Source organism: Hylobates moloch, unplaced genomic scaffold, assembly GCF_009828535.3.
Source record: "Hylobates moloch isolate HMO894 unplaced genomic scaffold, HMol_V3 SCAFFOLD_18, whole genome shotgun sequence".
Lineage (NCBI taxonomy): Eukaryota > Metazoa > Chordata > Mammalia > Primates > Hylobatidae > Hylobates > Hylobates moloch.
Window position 1 is genome coordinate 10,014,507 of NW_026652293.1, and position 17,652 is coordinate 10,032,158.

The following is a 17,652-nucleotide window of genomic DNA, read 5'->3' on the forward strand; positions in this document are numbered from 1 at the left end:
CCTCCTCAGTAGGTGAGATTACAGGTGCACGCCACCATGCCCAGCTAATTTTTGTATTTTTAGTAGAGACAGGGTTTCACCATGTTGGCCAGGCTGGTCCCGAACTTCTGACCTTAGGTGATCCACCTGCCTCAGCCTACCAAAGTGCTGGGATTACAGGCGTGAGCCACCACGCCCAGCCAAGAAAATTAACATTTAACATAGTTAGCATGACTTCATCTTTATATTGTGCAATGCCAGCTTTATGGTTTTATTCTTTTATTTTTTTGAAACAGAGTTTCACGCTTGTTACCCAGGCTAGAGTGCAATGGCGCAATCTCAGCTCACTGCAACCTCCGCCTCCTGGGTTCAAGCAATTCTCCTGCCTCAGCCTCCCAAGTAGCTGGGATCACAGGTGCCGGTGACAAAGCCCAGCTAATTTTTGTATTTTTAGTAGAGACAGGGTTTCACCATGGTGGCCAGGGTAGTCTCGAACTCCTGACCTCAGGTGATCCGCCTGCCTCTGCCTCCCAAAGTGCTGGGATTACAGGCATGAGCCACAGTGCCCAGCCTAATGCCAGCTTTAGTTTTTACTTACTTATTTTTTATTGAGATAGAGTATTGCTCTGTCACCCAGGCTAGAGTGCAGTGATCTTGGCTCACTGCAACCTCTGCCTTCCAGGTTTTTTTTTTTTTTTTTTTTTTTTGAGACGGAGTCTCACTCTGTCGCCCAGGCTGGAGTGCAGTGGCGCGATCTCGGCTCACTGCAAGCTCCGCCTCCTGGGTTCACGCCATTCTCCTGCCTCAGCCTCTCCGAGTAGCTGGGACTACAGGCGCTCGCCACCACGCCCGGCTGATTTTTTGTATTTTTAGTAGAGACGGGGTTTCACCGTGGTCTCGATCTCCTGACCTCGTGATCCGCCCGCCTCGGCCTCCCAAAGTGCTGGGATTACAAGCATGAGCCACCGCGCCCGGCCCTGCCTTCCAGGTTTAAGTGATTCTCCTGCCTCTGCCTCCCAAGTAGTTGGGATTACAGGTGTGTGCCACCACACCTGGCTAATTTTTCTATTTTTAGTAGAGACAGGGTTTCACCATGCTGGCCAGGCTGGTCTCAAACTCCTGACCTCAAGTGATCTGCCTGCCTCAGCCTCCCGAAGTGCTGGGATTACAGGCGTGAGACACCATGCCTGGCCTTTCATGGTTATCTCTTGATCATATGTTAAACGAGGGGCAGATTATTCTTTTTTTTTTTTGAGACAGAGTTTTACTCTTTTTGCCCAGGCTGGAGTGCAATGGTGCGATCTCGGCTCACTGCAACCTCCGCCTCCCAGGTTCAAGCGATTCTCTTGCCTCAGCCTCCCAAGTAGCTGGGATTACAGGCGCCTGCCACCATGCCCGGCTAATTTTTTTTTTTTTTTTTTTTTTTGTATTTTTAGTAGAGACAGGATTTCACCGTGTTGGCCAGGGTGGTCTCGATCTCTCGACCTCGTGATCCGCCCGCCTCGGCCTCTCAAAGTGCTGGGATGACAGGCGTGAGCCACCGCGCCCGGCAGATTATTCATTAGTTTACTGGGAAAGGGGTGGAGATTTCCCAAAACTAAAGGTTCATCTTCCTTTTAGACCATAGAGGGTAACTTCTAGACATTGATATGGCATTTGTAAACTGTCATGGTGCCAGTAGGAGTGTCTTTTAGCACGCTAATGCATTCTGATGAGCATATAATGAGCAGTGAGGATGACTAGGGGTCACTCTCATCGCCATCTTGGTTTTGATGGGTTTTGGCTGGCTTCTTTATCACAGGCTGTTTTATCATCAAGGTCTTTGTGACCTGTATCTTGTGCCGACCTCCTATCTCATTCTGTGACTAAGAATGCCTAACCTTCTGGGAATGCAGCCCAGCAGGTCTCAGCCTCATTTTACCCAGCTGCCATTTAAGATGGAGTCGCTCTGGTTCCAATGCCTCTGACATACCCACTCGGAATCATGCTGAACTTCCATGAAATGTGGGTCTGCCAGAATCCTCTACTCATAAGGCACTGCAAAAACTACATATAAATGGGAGGCAATGGATGATGGACATACATATTATGAGTATCTTTTCTTCCCATGTGCATTCTCCATTGTCCCAACAGACTTCATTTACAAAACACGAGTTCAAAGATAATAATTTCTTTCAAAGGTAAGAATTTCAAGATGGCAACAGCACAACATTAAACCAAGTGCAGGGCCCTTCTGAGTGCCAGGCCCCGTGCAAATGCTCAGGCAGCACGCTCAGGAAGCTGGCCCTGCATGGGAAATTGCGCTCTTGTGAAGGGCTTCAGGTTCCTTTCATTTCCCCTGGAGAGTCAAAGAAGCATCGGAGATAAAAAGAAAAGGTTAGAGTTTTCTGGCTATGTTGTCATATTCTTCTGAAATGATCCTAACTCTTCAGGGTAGAAACAGACATCTACCTTCCCTGTCTGGAGGTGGGAATGCTGAAGGAAGTGATTGGTAAGAGGAGAGGGAGGCCTGTTTGCTTCCATTTCTCTCTAACTTCAGGGGAGCAGGACACCGGCTTATTGACTGAGAGTTTCTGGAAATATTTGCAAGTCAGTATAGGCCCTCAGCCCACAGGAAACCCAGAATTGATGATAAAGCCTGTCATAGTAAGGGAGTGCTGAAGGAGAACAGATGCCAGAGGGACAGCAAGACCTCATCTTCCATTCACCATTAGAGGGTGGGGGCTTCTAGAGGGAAGGATGAAACTTAGCAAACCTCTGTGTTTTGTACTAAACAGTATCCTGAATGAAGACACAATCAATATAATGTAGGTTTGGGTAATTAATTCATTTTATTTAACTAATTAAGGAATCACAATGGGTTAGTTATCTTTGTTTGTTTGAGGCAGAGTCTTGCTATCGCCCAGGCTGGAATGCAGAGGCAGGAATATGGCTCACTGCAGCCTCAACCTCTTGGGCTCAAGTGATCCTCCCACCTCAGCCTCCCGAGTACCTGGAACTACAGGCAAGCACCACCATGTCTAGCTAATTTTTGTATTTTTTGTAGAGATGGGGTTTTACCATGTTGCCCAAGCTGGTCTTGAACTCCTGGGCTCAAGTCATCTGCCTGCCGTGGCCTCCCACAGAGCTGGGATTACAGGCATGAGCCACTGTGCCTGGCCTTGGTTATCTTTATATCTACTTTTTCATCCTATCCTAATCTTGAAAAAATTTCCTCATATTTAGCATTATCGAGTGTATGAGATAAGACAATTAGTCAACATTTCCTGGCAACTAATGTGAGAAAACAAAACCATAAATGGAAAGAAAAACATTAACATTCAATAAAAAATTTTTCATTGATTCGTTTGCAACAATTTCTTAAAACAAGAAATAAACAGAAAAGTTTCCTATCTAAATATGAGACAATCTACAGTGCATTAATCATTCTTGATTTGGGAGAGTATGTAAGTGTGACTGGCTGATTGAGGTATCCAGCTTGTTGGTGTGTAAACAAGCAAGAGCTGCCTTAGGGCCCAGCGTGGTGGCTCACACCTGTAATTCCAGCACTTTGGGAGGCCACAGCAGGTGGATCACCTGAGGTCAGGAGTTCGAGACCAGCCTAACCAACATGGTGAAACCCCGTCTCTACTAAAAAGACAAAATTATCATGGTGGCAGGCACCTGTAATCTCAGCTACTTGGAAGGTGAAGGCAGGAGAATTGCTTGAACTTGGGAGGTGGAGGTTGCAGTGAGCCAAGATCATGCCATTGCACTCCAGCCTGGGTGACAAGACCAAAGCTCCATCTCAAAAAATAAAAAAGAGCTGGTGTAGTTTATTCCAGGACCTGCCCCCAACTGATATGTTGTCCCTCCCACCCTTACTGGGTGACAGATGTCTTCATAACTTCTAATTTAGATCCTATAACTTTTCATCCCCTCTTAGTTATGAGAATTCTGTCATGCCAATGTTTAAGATTTTGTTCAGTCCATTTAAGCTTCATTCTCCTTACTTGATTATGGGATTGTCCTTTCGATGCGCTTGCTGCTGCCCTGGCTAACCCTGTTTTGTCATCAGTACCAGACTGTCATGGTTCCCTCTGTGTGGCGTGAATTTAAATGCTGGCCACTTGGTGGAGTGATGGTCTGTTTTCACTCACGACACTTCTGACACCAAATGTGTGGGTTTTTTCCCCCAACAGCCAACCAATTTTCCAGCTTTCTGGACACCAGTTGGGTGCCCTGCAATTCAATTCTTACACTAACCTGTCTCTCTTTATCTACAATAGATTGACTTATTTAACCCAAATATACATATAAAGTCGTTTCAGAATTGCTAAGCCATGCCTCTGTGAGATACAAATTTACCAACCAGAGTGCAGTTTTTGTATACAGTTCTTTGTGTCCTTATCTACAGTTACAAGTCAAAACATTGTTTTCCAACTTCAATTGTTAGTTCTTTTTTTCCCCATCCCTTTCAGTGAGTTGATATCATACATTTATAATACAATTAGATTCATTTGCCACAATTTGCATACCATCTTGGGTTCCCTTGACGGTCTGTTCATTTTTTAAAATTTGCATACAATAAAAGCCCCTTTGTCTAGCGTATAATTATTATTATTATTATTTTTTGAGACAGAGTCTTTCTCTGTTGCCCAGGCTGGAGTGCAGTCTGCCTTCCTGGTTCAAGCGATTCTCCTGCCTCAGCCTCCTGAGTAGCTGGGACTACAGGCGCACACCACCATGCCAGGCTAATTTTTGTGTTTTTACAAATATGAGAGACAGGGTTTACAAATTACAAATTAGAGACAGTTTTACAAATGTTAGAGACAGTAGAGACAGGGTTTCACCATGTTGTCCAGGACAGTCTCAATCTCCTGACCTCGTGTTCCCCTGCCTCGGTCCCCCAAAGTGCTGGGATTACAGGCGTGAGCCACCGCGCCTGGCCATGTGTATAGTTCTTGTGTTTGCAAATGGATATTGTCATGTATCCACCACACAGTACCATACAGAACAGCTCCATCAGCCTAAAAATTCCCTTTGCGGCCCCTTTGTAGCAAACTTCCCTCCTTTTCCCAAACCTGGCAACAACTGATCTGTTCTTCATCCCTATAGTTTTGCCTTTTCCAGAATGTCATATAAATAGAATCGCCCAACATGTAGACTGTTAAGCCTAGCTTCTTTCACTTAGCAAAATGGATTTAAGGTATGTGTTTATTATTGTGTGAACCAAGAGTTCATTTTTTACTGTTGAATATGGATAAACTCAAGGAATGGATATCAACAGTTTATCCAATCACCTGTTGAAGGATATCTTGGTTATTTCTAGTTTTTGGTAATTATGAATGAAGCTGCTATAAACAGTCATGTGCGAGTTTTTGTGTGAACATAAGTTTTCAGTTCACTTGGGTCAACTTGTAGTAGTGAAATGGCTGGGCCATCTGATAAGTTATGCTTATAAGAAACTGCTGAATAGTTTTTCAAAGTGGCCCTGATGCTTTGCAATCCCATCAGCCACCAGTGACAGTTCCTATTCTTCTGCATCCTCACCTGCATTTGGTTGCCCACACTTTTGTTTTGTTTTGTTTTGTTTTTTTGAGAGGGAGTCTCGCTCTGTCACCAGGCTGGAGTACAGTGGCTCAATCTCGGCTTGCTACAACCTCCACCTCCCGGGTTCAAGCGATTCTCCTGCTTCAGCCTCCTGAGTAGCTGGGATTACAGGGGCACACCACCATGCCTGGCTAATTTTTGTATTTTTAGTAAAGATGGGCCATGTTGGCCAGGCTGGTCTAGAAGTCCTGGTACCAAGTGATCTGCCCTCCTCGGCCTACCAAAGTGCTGGGATTACAGGCATGAGTCACTGCCCCTGGCCTGTCTACACTCTTTAAAATGGAAATTGTCCACCCCACTCCACTCCAACTTCTTCCTTCTTTTTGACCTCTGCCTGGAATATACAATAATCTATACTCTTGCTTTGCAGCCTGTTGGTATTAATGAAGGTAATAATCTTAGACTACTGTGCACTACTTTCCTGCTTTCCTCACAGTTCTAGGAAGCAGTTTCAGCAAACATTCTTAGGCTGGTACAGGAGATAACCACACTCTGCTTGAAAAGAATTCCCTTCTGGAATTCCCAAACCTCTGCTTTTGTGTGGCCTCTTAGTTCCCTGCTCATCTCAGCCTCTTTTTAATCTAACCAGTGAATCCACTGAAGCACTAAGGTGATCACGGGTCTGCACTAGACTCTGCAGTAGTCTATAGGCTACTCAATGTGGCTTTACAGCTGGGTACCTGGGTCTTCATTCATCAGGAAGGAGCTGAGTGCCAGGTCCCTGCTCAGAGTCCCTGCCTCCTAACTTGGCAGTTAGCACATTTTCATAGGCATCGGAGTCCTCATTTGACATCTCTTCTCTATGTTTCATCTGACTGTCCTCACTCTGTGTGAATGGCTGAAAGTCTGCATAATCCCCTGAAGCAAGGAATGTCCTTTTGACACATTGGACATGGGTCCCGGGATCATCTGTCTTGTCCTCAGCATGACCTATGTTTGAGGATGGCACATCTTTCTCAGTCTGCTGCTGGCTTCCACTGGAATCTGCTGCTGGAACATTTTCATAGTCTCTGCAGCACTGAAAAGCCACCCAGAGCTGCCTCTCCTGGATGGCACTGAGATCCAACCCTGTCATGTTGACATAGTCATTTGAGATCTGAGAAGAACCTTCTCCATTGCTGAGTGAATCACTGTCCTCAGTTCCTGGAGAATACAAACTGGTACAGTCACCAGCATCTCCACAGCCCTCATCTCTTTCCTCAGTAAACTCCAGCTTCTGGGTACTGGGAAGAACGAAGAGATTTCTGGAAGGGCTTTTGGTAGAAGCTAGAGTCTCAGCAATCTCTTCTGCTGCGGGGACATTGACATAATCATGTGAATCCTCTGAAGAAATGCTTGTGCAGTCTCTGGAAGCTCTGACATTGAAGCAGTGTGCCGAGGGAGTGAGGTTCCCACACATCTGGGGGACCATGGCATTGTCATAGATACCCACCGCGTACTCCGTGGCATGGATATGGGCTCTATGCTCCTGGAAGGCATTGCCTGCTTGGGAGGGCTATGAGGAAGAAAAGGAAGCCAGTGGTCAGATGCAAGTAGAAATATGGACAAAGCCTTTCTTCTTGGAAAATACCACTGGCATAGTTCAAAAAAACAAAGAAGAGCAACAGTGCAAATGTGATGATAAATTGCAACTGGTTTTTGGCCACAGTATGGGAATCAATTGGCGAGGGGTGGGTGGGACGAAAGTATTATCAACCGAAGAGCCCACTGAGAGGCAGTACAACATAGTGGCTAAAGGTGAGGCTTAGACTAAAGGTACAAATCCTAGCCTCACCACTTTCTGCCAAGTGAGTAGGAGCACCTGACCTAATCTCTCGGTGTCTTCATTTCCTAATTTATAAAATGAAGATTATCATAATATTTACATCATAAGTTTGTTTTTATTTTTGTTTTTGAGAAGGAGTTTCGCTCTTGTCGCCCAAGCTGGAGTGCAGTGGAGCGATCTCAGCTCACTGCAATCTCTGCCTCCCATGTTCAATCAATTGTCCCGCCTCAGCCTCCTGAGTAGCTGGTATTACAGGTGCCTTCTACCACCGCCCGGCTAATATTTTGCATTTTTAGTAGGGACAGTGTATGTTTTGTTACCAGGCAGCAGACACACAAACCTGTTGGTCCTATAACAATCTCATTTGATCAAACACTTTCTATATCAGCTACAGTGCTGAATGACTTACAGATATTTCTGCTCCTGAGGGTAATTGAAATAATTGACATAAGCCCTGGAAGCAATATCCAAAGCAGGTTTTTAAGTGTGTTTTGAGCACTAATGGCATTGTTGGAATATTTGCATACCCTCCTGAGATGATCACTTTGAAGGCAGCAACATTCATTTGAATAAGCATGTTGTCATGTCTTTGTTAAAACAATCAATTGGCAGGGCATGGTGGCTCACACCTGTAATCTCAGCACTTTGGGAGGCCAAGGCGGGCAGATTGCTTGAGCTCAGGTGTTTGAGACCAGCCTGGGCACTATGGTGAAACCCCATCTCTACACAAAATACGAAAGTTAGCCAGGCATGGTGGTGTGTGCCTGCGGTCCCAGCTACTTAGGGGGATGAGGTGGGAGGATCGCTTGAGCCTGGGAAGCAGAGGTTGGAGTGAGCAAAAAAAGAAAAAAAAATGCTGGGCACGGTGGCTCATGCCTGTAATCTCAGCACTTTGGGAGGCCAAGGCAGGTGGATCAAAAGGTCAAGAGATTGAGACCATCCTGGCCAACGTGGTGAAACCCCGTCTCTACTAAAAATGCAAAAATTAGCTGGGCGTGGTAGCGCACGCCTGTAATCCCAGCTACTTGGGAGGCTGAGGCAAGAGAACCCCTTGAACCTGGGAAGCAGAAGTTGCAGTGAGCCGAGATCGCACCACTGCACTCCAGCCTGGGTGACAGAGCAAGACTCCATCTCAAAAAAAAAAAAAAAAAAAAAAAAAAAAAATATATATATATATATATATATATATATATGTATACCAATGAATTTCAGTTCTGACATTATGCACTTGAATATCTGTACCCTGGTGCCCTTTTTATAACTCCAAACACTTGCCTCTGTCCTTAATTTTTCTTTTTGGGTATAGGAGATCCTGAGGCTAGTCTTCCCAATTTATTAATAGGACTGCAGGGCGAGTGCCAAAGGGCAGGCTGTTTGTTTGCAGTGAAACCAGATCCAAGCCCTATAACTCTTTCCCCACAGTTCTTCTGGCAGAGACATGTCATTCTCCCAAGAAGCTTGACTCTTACCACATGCTCCGGGCTCTCAGAATTTCTGGAGAGGAGGCTCTCAGTACTGAAAATGCGCATACTCCTTGACTCATGTCTCCCTGAAAGGACAGAGAACAAATCCTGAAGATAGTCAGTCCTCTGAGTGCTTCAGTCCAAATAATCCCTGCATCATGGATGAAGTGGGTTTGCATGGTGTCTGGAATTTCCAGCCTTGGGTCTGGTGTTCTCTCATGTTCTGAGGTCAGAGCTATGGGGATGACACTCTGAGAACCGGAAGCCCCTCAGCTTCTGTGGCACTGGAGGATGCTATCACAGGGGTTAGGAGGCTGAGAAACAACCTCCTGTGTGAGAACCTCCTCCCCGCCCCAACTTCTGCCTGTGATGCTGGCACCGAGTTCTCTTCCTTTGTGTCTTCCCCGTGCCTGGACACACTTGGCTTTCTTCTGTTGCCTTAACATTAAGAAAAAACAAAACTCCCAGCCCAGGTGACCCTCTGCTCCTTTTCTGGAGCCCTCCAGACCCCCCTGGAGTTGCAGCTGACAGTCTATCTATCCCATTCTCCCTGATACGCTCTGAAGGGCAAACAGGTTTGAGAACTTAAAGAAAATTGCTTCTAGAGGGTGAGAGGCACATTCTGGGAGTAGAAGTTCGAACATCTGGACTCCATAGATTAGAAGGAAAAACCTACCAAGGTCTTCCTGTCGCCAAGGCAAGATGTCATAAATATTTTTGGCTCTTTGTCTGGTTTGTGGCAAAGTCAGCAAGGGCATGACGGTAACTCGGAGGTAAGGAACTTGTCCTGCAAGGCAATGAGAGAGATGGGAGTCATGGCGGGGGTCAGCTGCCCAGAGTGAAGGGACTCATGGTGGCCCCTGAAAATGCTCCCAATCCTTGCCAGTTCTTGCAAAAATACCCTTTCAGACTCGAGCTACAGGAATTTTCATTTGAGTGAGAGGAATAGGGGACTTGATGGACAGAACATAAAGAGGAAACTGGACACAGGGCACCAGGGCAATGTCTTTCCCAGGGGAACTCCATCAGCACTGGGCTCTTGGAGCCACAGTTCAGGATCTTGAGTGAGGCAGTGGCCAATGTATCAGGTAAGAACTGAGGACTCCCCAGGCCAATAGTTTATCCCTGGTAAATAAGCTGGGCTTTAAATTCCAGGCTAGATTATTAATCCTACTGTGTCTCAACTCAGGACAAACAAGGGACTCACGCTTCTTTCGTTTATTCCAGTTCCACAAGATGCAGAAAACCGCAACGACTAGGAGGATGGCGAGGAGTCCCGCGAACCCAGAAAAGATGTTGCTGATCTGGTCTTTATTTCTAGAAAAACAATCAAATGCCATGCGCTAGCTGTAGGAGGGTGGAGAGGCTGGAGGAGACATTTCCTTCAGGAGTTAGAGCCTGAAGATTTGGAATGGGAGCCGAGTGAAGGAAAGCCCAGATGGGCTGTGGTGGAAGAGAGGGTTATCTCTGAATATCGACTTTATGGAGAGAGGGGACTTGGACAGGGGAGAAGGGAACTATTCCTTTCAAATGCCTACCAGGTGCCAGGGGTTCACATGTGAAACTTATTTAATCTTTTTCTTTCTTTCTTTCTCTTTTTTTTTTTGGATGGAGTCTTTTTCTGTCACCCAGGCTGGAGTGCAGTGGCATGATCTCAACTCGCTGCAACTTCTGCCTCCTGGGTTCAAGCCATTCTCCTGCCTCAGCCTCCAGAGTAGCTGGGATTACAGGAGTGTGCCACGACGCCCAGCTAATTTTTGTATTTTTAGTAGAGACGGGGTTTCACCACATTGGCCAGGATGGTCTCAATCTCTTGACCTTGTGATCTGCCCGCCTTGGCCTCCCAAAGTGCTGGAATTACAGGCGTGAGCCACCGTGCCTGGCCTGTGAAACTTATTTAATCTTTACAACAATCCTATCACACTTTGTGGCCAAGTAACCTGAGCTTTAGACTCAGAAAGGTAAAGTAACATGTCAGAGATCACCTAGGTAGGAAGGAGCAGAGAAGGAATGTGAATCTAGGTCTGTTTGCATCCAAAGACCATGCTCTTTCCACTCTGCCACACTGTCCTCCAAACCTGCAAAGTCAAAGTCATTTGTCCCTTCTTGTTCCCTACTCGTGGGCTTCCTGGCTTGCTTGGAGGAGAGGATTAGCCAACATACAATTAAGGAGTGGCTCTGTGACAGAGTCCAGCTTGCATGAACTTGAATAATGCCCCCCCCCGCCCCCCGCCGCACCAATTTGTGGAGCTGGTCTCCAAGCAACATGCTGCTGTTGTGTGAAGTTTAACCAATTCATGTTCTGTGCTACCTTGCAATTCCCTGGCAGGGCTGGTGTCACTAGTCAGTTTTGCTTGGGTGTTGAAATGTGTCCAGATGATTACAATCCCAGGTGGCTATGCCTGATGCAACAGGAAGCTGCCAACTGAAGTTACAGCAGGAATCAGGAACTGGCGTGCTACCCCCAATTATTAGAAACCAGGGCATTTAACAGGGAAGGTTTTTGTCCCCTTGAGTTTTAGGCTTATTTACACAAATTTCTTTCTTTTTTTTTTTTTTTTTGAGACAGAGTCTCGCTCTGTCGCTCAGGCTGGAGTGCAGTGGCATGATCTTGGCTCACTGCAACCTCTGCCTCCCGGGTTCAAGCGATTCTCCTGCCTCAGTCTCCTGAGTAGCCGGGACTATAGACACACGCCACAACGCCCGGCTAATTTTTTTTTGTATTTTTATTAGAGACGGGATTTCACCATGTTGGCCAGGCTGGTCTTGAACTCCTGGCATCAAATGATCCGCCTGCCCCAGCCTCCCAAAGTGCTGGGATTACAGGCGTGAGCCACCGCGCCCAGCCCATCCAAGTTTCTAGTGAGCATTTCTAACTAGCTGCCTAACAGACAGCTCAAACCAAAATAGAGCTCCTGTTCTCCCCACATAAACCTGCTACTCCCCAGGTGTTTCCCATCATCTAGTGGCTTAGTCAAAAACCTTGGAGCCATTCTTGACTTGGAGCTCTTTTTCTTTCATGCCCCACTTCCAGTCAACCAGCAGATTCTGACTGTATTACCCTGGGCATTTATCCCAAACCCAACCACCTCTTGCTCCTCTGTTGCCACCACTCGGGTCTAAGCCACTGTGCGTTTCACAGGAACCTTTGCAATAACTTTCCTGGTTGGTCTCCTTGCTTTAACTCTTGGCCTCAACATTTGTTGTCTTCACACAAAAACCAGTGTGATAATTCTAAACAGTAAATCAGATCACATCCCTCCTCTACTCATCACTCTCCCTGGCTTCAAGTGACTTAGAATAAAGTCTATAGTCCTTCCTCAGTGAGGACTTGACGGCACGATATGATCTGGTCTCTGCCTACCTCTGACCTTATTTCCTACCGCTTTCCCTCCGACTTTGACTGCCAGGATCCGTTGCCCATGCGGAGCACAGTTCTGTGTCAGACCTGCCATTCCCTCTCCCGGGAATCCTCCTCTCTCAGCTGTCTGCATGGCTGAGTCCCTCTCATTCAGACCTCTTCTGAAATGTCAAATGTCATCTCCTCAGACACGTCTTCCATGGCCACACCCTATTACTTGCAGTCCCCTTGCTGTGCTCCACTTTTTCTTCATAGCACTGATGACTGATTGATATATCTTTTTTTTGAGACGGAGTTTTGCTTTTGTTTCCCAGGCTGGAGTGCAATGGCATGATCTTGGCTCACCACAACTTCCCCCTCCCGGGTCCAAGCGATTCTTCTGCCTCAGCCTCCCGAGTAGCTGGGACTACAGGTGTGCACCACCACGCCTGGCTAATTTTTGTATTTTTAGTAGAGATGGGGTTTCATCATATTTGTCAGGCTGGTCTCGAACTCCTGACTTCGGGTGATCCGCCCACCTTGGCCTCCCAAAGTGCTGGGATTACAAGCGTGAGCCACTGCGCCCAGCCTGATTGGTGGATATTATACATTCATATGCTTATCTGTTTATCATTTTTTTATTTAAAAAAAAAAAATTTGAGACAGGGTCTCCATGTGTTGCCCAGACTGGTTTTGAACTCCTGGGCTCAATTGATCCTCCTGCCTTGGCCTACCAAAGTGCTTGGATTATAGGCATGAGCCACCATGCTCAGCACTTTTCATTATTTGACTCTCCCACTTGACTATAATCTTCAGGAGTTTATGGACTTGTTTATCCTGTTCACCTAGTGCCTTAAACAGTGCTTGGTACTTAGTAGGGCCCTGATGAATATTTGTTAAATGAATGAATTAATAAACAAATGAATTAATATAGAAATAGTTTTAAGTGTAGTACAGCCATTATGGAAAACACTATGGAGGTTGTTCAAAAATTAAAAATAGAACTACCAACGCGGGGCGCGGTGCCTCATGTCTGTAATCCCAGCACTTTGGGAGGCTGAGGTGGGCGGATCACCTGAGGTAGGGAGTTTGAGACCAGACTGACCAACATGGAGAAACCCCCAACTCTACTAAAAATACAAAATTAGCCAGGCATGGTGGCACATACCTGTAATCCCAGCTACTGGGGAGGCTGAGGCAGGAGAATCGCTTGAACCTGGGAGGTGGAGCTTGCAGTGAGCTGAGATCACACCGTTGCACTCCAGCCTGGGCAACAAGAGTGAATCTTTGTCTCAAAAAAAGAAAAAAAAAAAAAAAAGAAGTGGAGAGTATAATGGTGGTTACCAGGGAGGGGTTGCCGAGATGTTGGTCAAAGGATACAAAATATCAGTTAGAGGCTGGGCGCAGTGGCTCATGCCTGTAATCCCAGCACTTTGGGAGGCCGAGACAAGTGGATCACGAGGTCAGGAGATTGAGACCATTCTGGCTAACACGGTGAAACCCCTTCTCTACTAAAAATACAAAAAAATTAGCCGGGCGTGGTGGCGGGCACCTGTAGTCCCAGCTACTTGAGAGGCTGAGGCAGGAGAATGGCATGAACCTGGGAGGCAGAGCTTGCAGTGAGCCGAGATCGCGCCACTGCACTCTAGCCTGGGTGACAGAGTGAGACTCCGTCTCAAAAAAAAAAAAAAATCAGTTAGAGAGAAAGAAAAATCTGTTGTATAATGTAATGCCTATAGTTAATAAAAATGTGTTGATGGTCCAGACGCGGTGGCTCATGCCTGTAATCCCAGCACTTTAAGAGACGGAGGTGGGCGGATCACCTAAGGTAGATAGTTCGAGACCAGCCTGACCAACATGAAGAAACCCCATTTCTACTAAAAATACAAAAAAGTTAGCCGCGGGTGGTGGCGCATGCCTGTAATCCCAGCTACTCAGGAGGCTGAGGCAGGAGAATAGCTTGAACCTGGGAGGTGGAGGTTGTAGTGAGCCGAGATCACGCCACTGCACTCCAGCCTGGGCAACAGAGTGACACTCAGTCTAAAAAAAAAAAAAAAAAAATCAAACAAACAAACAAAACAAAAAAAGTGTTGATGTCTATAGTTAATAAAAATGTGTCATATTCTTGAAAATTGCTGAGAAATTTTAAGTATTCTCACCACAAAAGAAAATTGTGAAGTAATGTGTATCTTAATTAGTTTAATGTAGCTATTGTACAATGTATACATATTTCAAAACAACAGGCTATCATGATAAATATATATAATTTGATTTGCCAATTAGAAATAAATAAAAATAAATGAAGAAATAGTTTTGGAGAGATGCTTCAGGCTTCTGATTCATTGCTCATCGATGCTCATATCTACCTGCAAGTGACATGTGTTTGCCATGATAATAACATTTATTTCCCCAAACGACTACAATTTTATTTTATTTTTTGAGACAGAGTTTCGCTTTTGTTGCCCAGGCTGGAGTACAATGACATGACACTGCAACCTCTGTTTCCCGGATTCAAGTGATTCTCCTGCCTCAGCCTCCTGAGTAGCTGGGACTGCAGGAGCATGCTACCACCCCCGGCTAATTTTTGTATTTTTAGTAGAGACGGGGTTTCACCATGTTGGCCAGGCTGGTCTTGAACTCCTGACCTCAGGTGATCTGCCCCACTTGGCCTCCCAAAGTGCTGGGGTTACAGGCGTGAGCCACCGTGCCTGGTTAGCTACCAATGTTTTTAAAGTTTCAACTGTGGATGGATTTTTAATTTTGTTTGTATGAGATTGAAAGTAGTAGCAGTAATTCATACCCATGATTAGTTCTGTAAGATTTTACGTCCTAAAGACGTATCTTTATTACATCAATCACTACATTTTTTATTCATGACAAGTTTTTGGATCTCAAAACACACCCTTGGAAAACTCAGCCTTTTGTTTCTGTCATGGTGACACCTAGGAAAGATTGATGATATGGTTCAGGGCCTCTGAGAGGTGAGAAATCCAACCAGTCTAAGCAACTAGCTTTAAGGACCAGTGTTATCACAGTTTTTCCTCTACCACAGTATCTTCTTTCTTTCCTCAATACCTTCCTTTCCCCCTAGCACCCCTGAGCAAATGCCTCCAAGCCTAGAGTTTGGTGGTTTAGTAGACCTGAGCCTGGGTGTTGAGAGGCGGCAGCAATGCTGTGTAAGAAGTTCCTAAGGGTGGACTAGGACCTTCTGCCTAAATCAGGGCAGGGTGGAGCTCACCACCCTGAGTCACTCACCTGTCCAGGCTGCGGGGAGTCACATGCAGAGTGCTGGACTCCAAGGTCCTCCCTCTGATTGTCGAAAGGGTTGGAGTCACACCATCCATTGTATCAGGAACCTTTGAGATGCTCTCTGGCTTCAGCTTCTAAGTTTCTCTTAATCATAATCAGTTAGCCAGCATGTCTACCACTTCTCCCCACCCCCGCAACAAACTCCCTATCTGTGTCTATCTCTGAAACGTCAGGCCGAGTTGACCCAACATACAAAAGCAACAGGTTTGGTTCTACCTGGACGTGGCTAATGTCCACTGCAGGACGTGCGATCTCATCCGGACGTGGTGCTTCCAAGTGAGGTGGCTCAGGGAGAATCTATGGCTTCTGCCTTCTGGTGGAAACATGAGGGGCACAGAGGGGGAAACTGCCAAGAGGCTCAGGAGCGGCTCCGTGAGAAGCTCATCTTCCTTCAACACCCAAAGCAGAGTGAAAAGAGCAAACCACTTTGCCAGAATGGAAACAGAGAGTCAGTCACCGGAAACGACACCACCAATGTGCTAATGAAGCACAGGGCACAGGAAACTCTGCTCAGCTCTTAATCTGCTAGAAGAAAACATTTCTTCAACCCACCGTTCCCTGGGTTTGCCAGGTGCTTTGTGGTCTGTGATGAGTGTGATTAAAAATGGGGCAGGGTGGTAGAGAACTTGTGATTCTTCGCCCTGAGTTTCCGAGACACTTAGAGTTTTATAAGTCTTCGGATTTACAGTGTTTTCTAAGCAAGTCTAAGGAGCACTGGAGGTTGCCTTTTAGAGTCAAATGCAGATCTCCGGGACCCTCTTCTGATTCAGTGGGTGGAGGGTGCAGAGGGGGCAGGCTTTGGATATTGATGCTTTCCAGGTGAATTTGATGGAGCTTTCAGGTGATTTTGATGGAGCTCGTCTGTGTTTCATGTTTTGGGAACCTCTGCTCCGGGCACTACCTTAAGAATAGAGGTTATGCTGGGTTAGCAGGACCCCTGCTTCCCCAAGGCAACCTTCCACAGCTCCTGGCTGCTGGTGATCTCCTGTTCTCAGGGATCTTCTGAAGATCAGTCACAGTCTTACTTGTCACACACCTGTCTCAGAAGCTGAACAAGTTCACCCTTAAGAGCTACGCAAAGTGTTCCAAACTTTGAAGATTGTTCAAAATCTATTGCTAACTCCCCTCCCTTCTTGAGCCTACTAATCTCCAGAAACACTCTTTGCATCTTGGGAGAGTCCAAAGAGAAGGGGCCACTAAGACTGTTGTGAGGATGTGAAGAAGAACCTCTCTGATTGTACTTTCCACAAGGAAATGGATTCCCAGACGAATGGAAGGGCAGACCAGCAGTACCCTCCTAGAATCATGCCTCCCTCCCATCTCTTCCCAGTGGACACTGAGGTCCTCAGCTTTCCTGAGGTGGCAGTCCCTGGCCTGTCTGCATCCAGACTCTTACAGAGTCCCTAGGGGCTGCAGACTGGCCATGGCTGGCTTTCCAGGGAGCTTTATCATTCCAGGTCCTGGACCCCTTCCCTCCCAGGAGCTTCACCTGGTAGGAAGCAGAAATGGCTCAGAGGCAGCTGGTGCTGGAGCTGGAAACTGGGTCTCTGCCCACTTCTCCTTTGGATCAGGTCTGAGTAGGAACTAGGACTACTCACAAGATACATCATGCTGGTGGCAAGGACTGGGGTCCTGGGCCATTGGAACCAATATGGGATTGTGTGTGAATCAGGACCTTGGAAGGCAGTACAAGGAAAGGGCGCATGGAACCAAACCTCAGAACCATGGCTGCTACTTAAAAAAAAAAACAACTTTTTTTTTTTTTTTTTTTAAAGAACTTTTCCATTGCATGTGATCATTTCAGGGCCTCACTTATCTTATCTACCCAATCTGCAGCAGTTAGACCAATCTTCCCTCTGGTTGTCCGATTCTCTCCTGCCCCCACATCTCAGGGAAATCACCACCTCAGAGGCAGCCGCCCAAGTTACCTGCCCCAGGCTGCAGGTGAGTGCCAGGTTTCCAGGCGTTGGCTGTGCCCCTCATCCTGCTCTCCTTTCCTTCTCCATGGGGCAAAATCCAATCAAACTGACAAACTAAAACAAAAAGTAGGTAGCTGAAATGATTCATCATAATAGCGGGGAAAAAACAACAGCAATAACAACAAAAAACACTCGTTCCTGGGAAATGGGGTGTATTTTGTTGTTGTTGTTGTTGTTTTGAGATGGAGTTTTGCTCTCGTTGCCCAGGCTGGAGTGCAATGGCAT

At 46.3% G+C, this 17,652-nt stretch overlaps 1 protein-coding gene across 3 annotated transcripts; it reads right to left on the reverse strand.

Annotated features, from left to right (window-relative positions):
• Positions 1-2,802: 2,802 nt before the first annotated feature.
• LAX1 (lymphocyte transmembrane adaptor 1) lies at positions 2,803-15,858 on the reverse strand. Of its 3 annotated transcripts, XM_032137247.2 has the most exons (6): positions 15,665-15,702; positions 15,395-15,532; positions 10,007-10,116; positions 9,476-9,586; positions 8,806-8,885; positions 2,803-7,066 (listed from the first exon to the last, which is right to left on the reverse strand). In XM_032137247.2, the coding sequence occupies exons 2-6, from the start codon at positions 15,481-15,483 to the stop codon at positions 6,260-6,262; spliced, it is 1,197 nt and encodes a 398-aa protein (XP_031993138.1). In that variant the 5' UTR covers positions 15,484-15,532; positions 15,665-15,702; the 3' UTR covers positions 2,803-6,259. The 3 variants fall into 3 exon arrangements, with proteins under 3 accessions (XP_031993138.1, XP_031993137.1, XP_058286861.1); XM_032137246.2 differs by lacking the exon at positions 15,395-15,532 and having other exon boundaries at positions 15,665-15,858; XM_058430878.1 differs by having other exon boundaries at positions 15,395-15,858.
• Between the last annotated feature and the right edge of the window lie 1,794 nt (positions 15,859-17,652).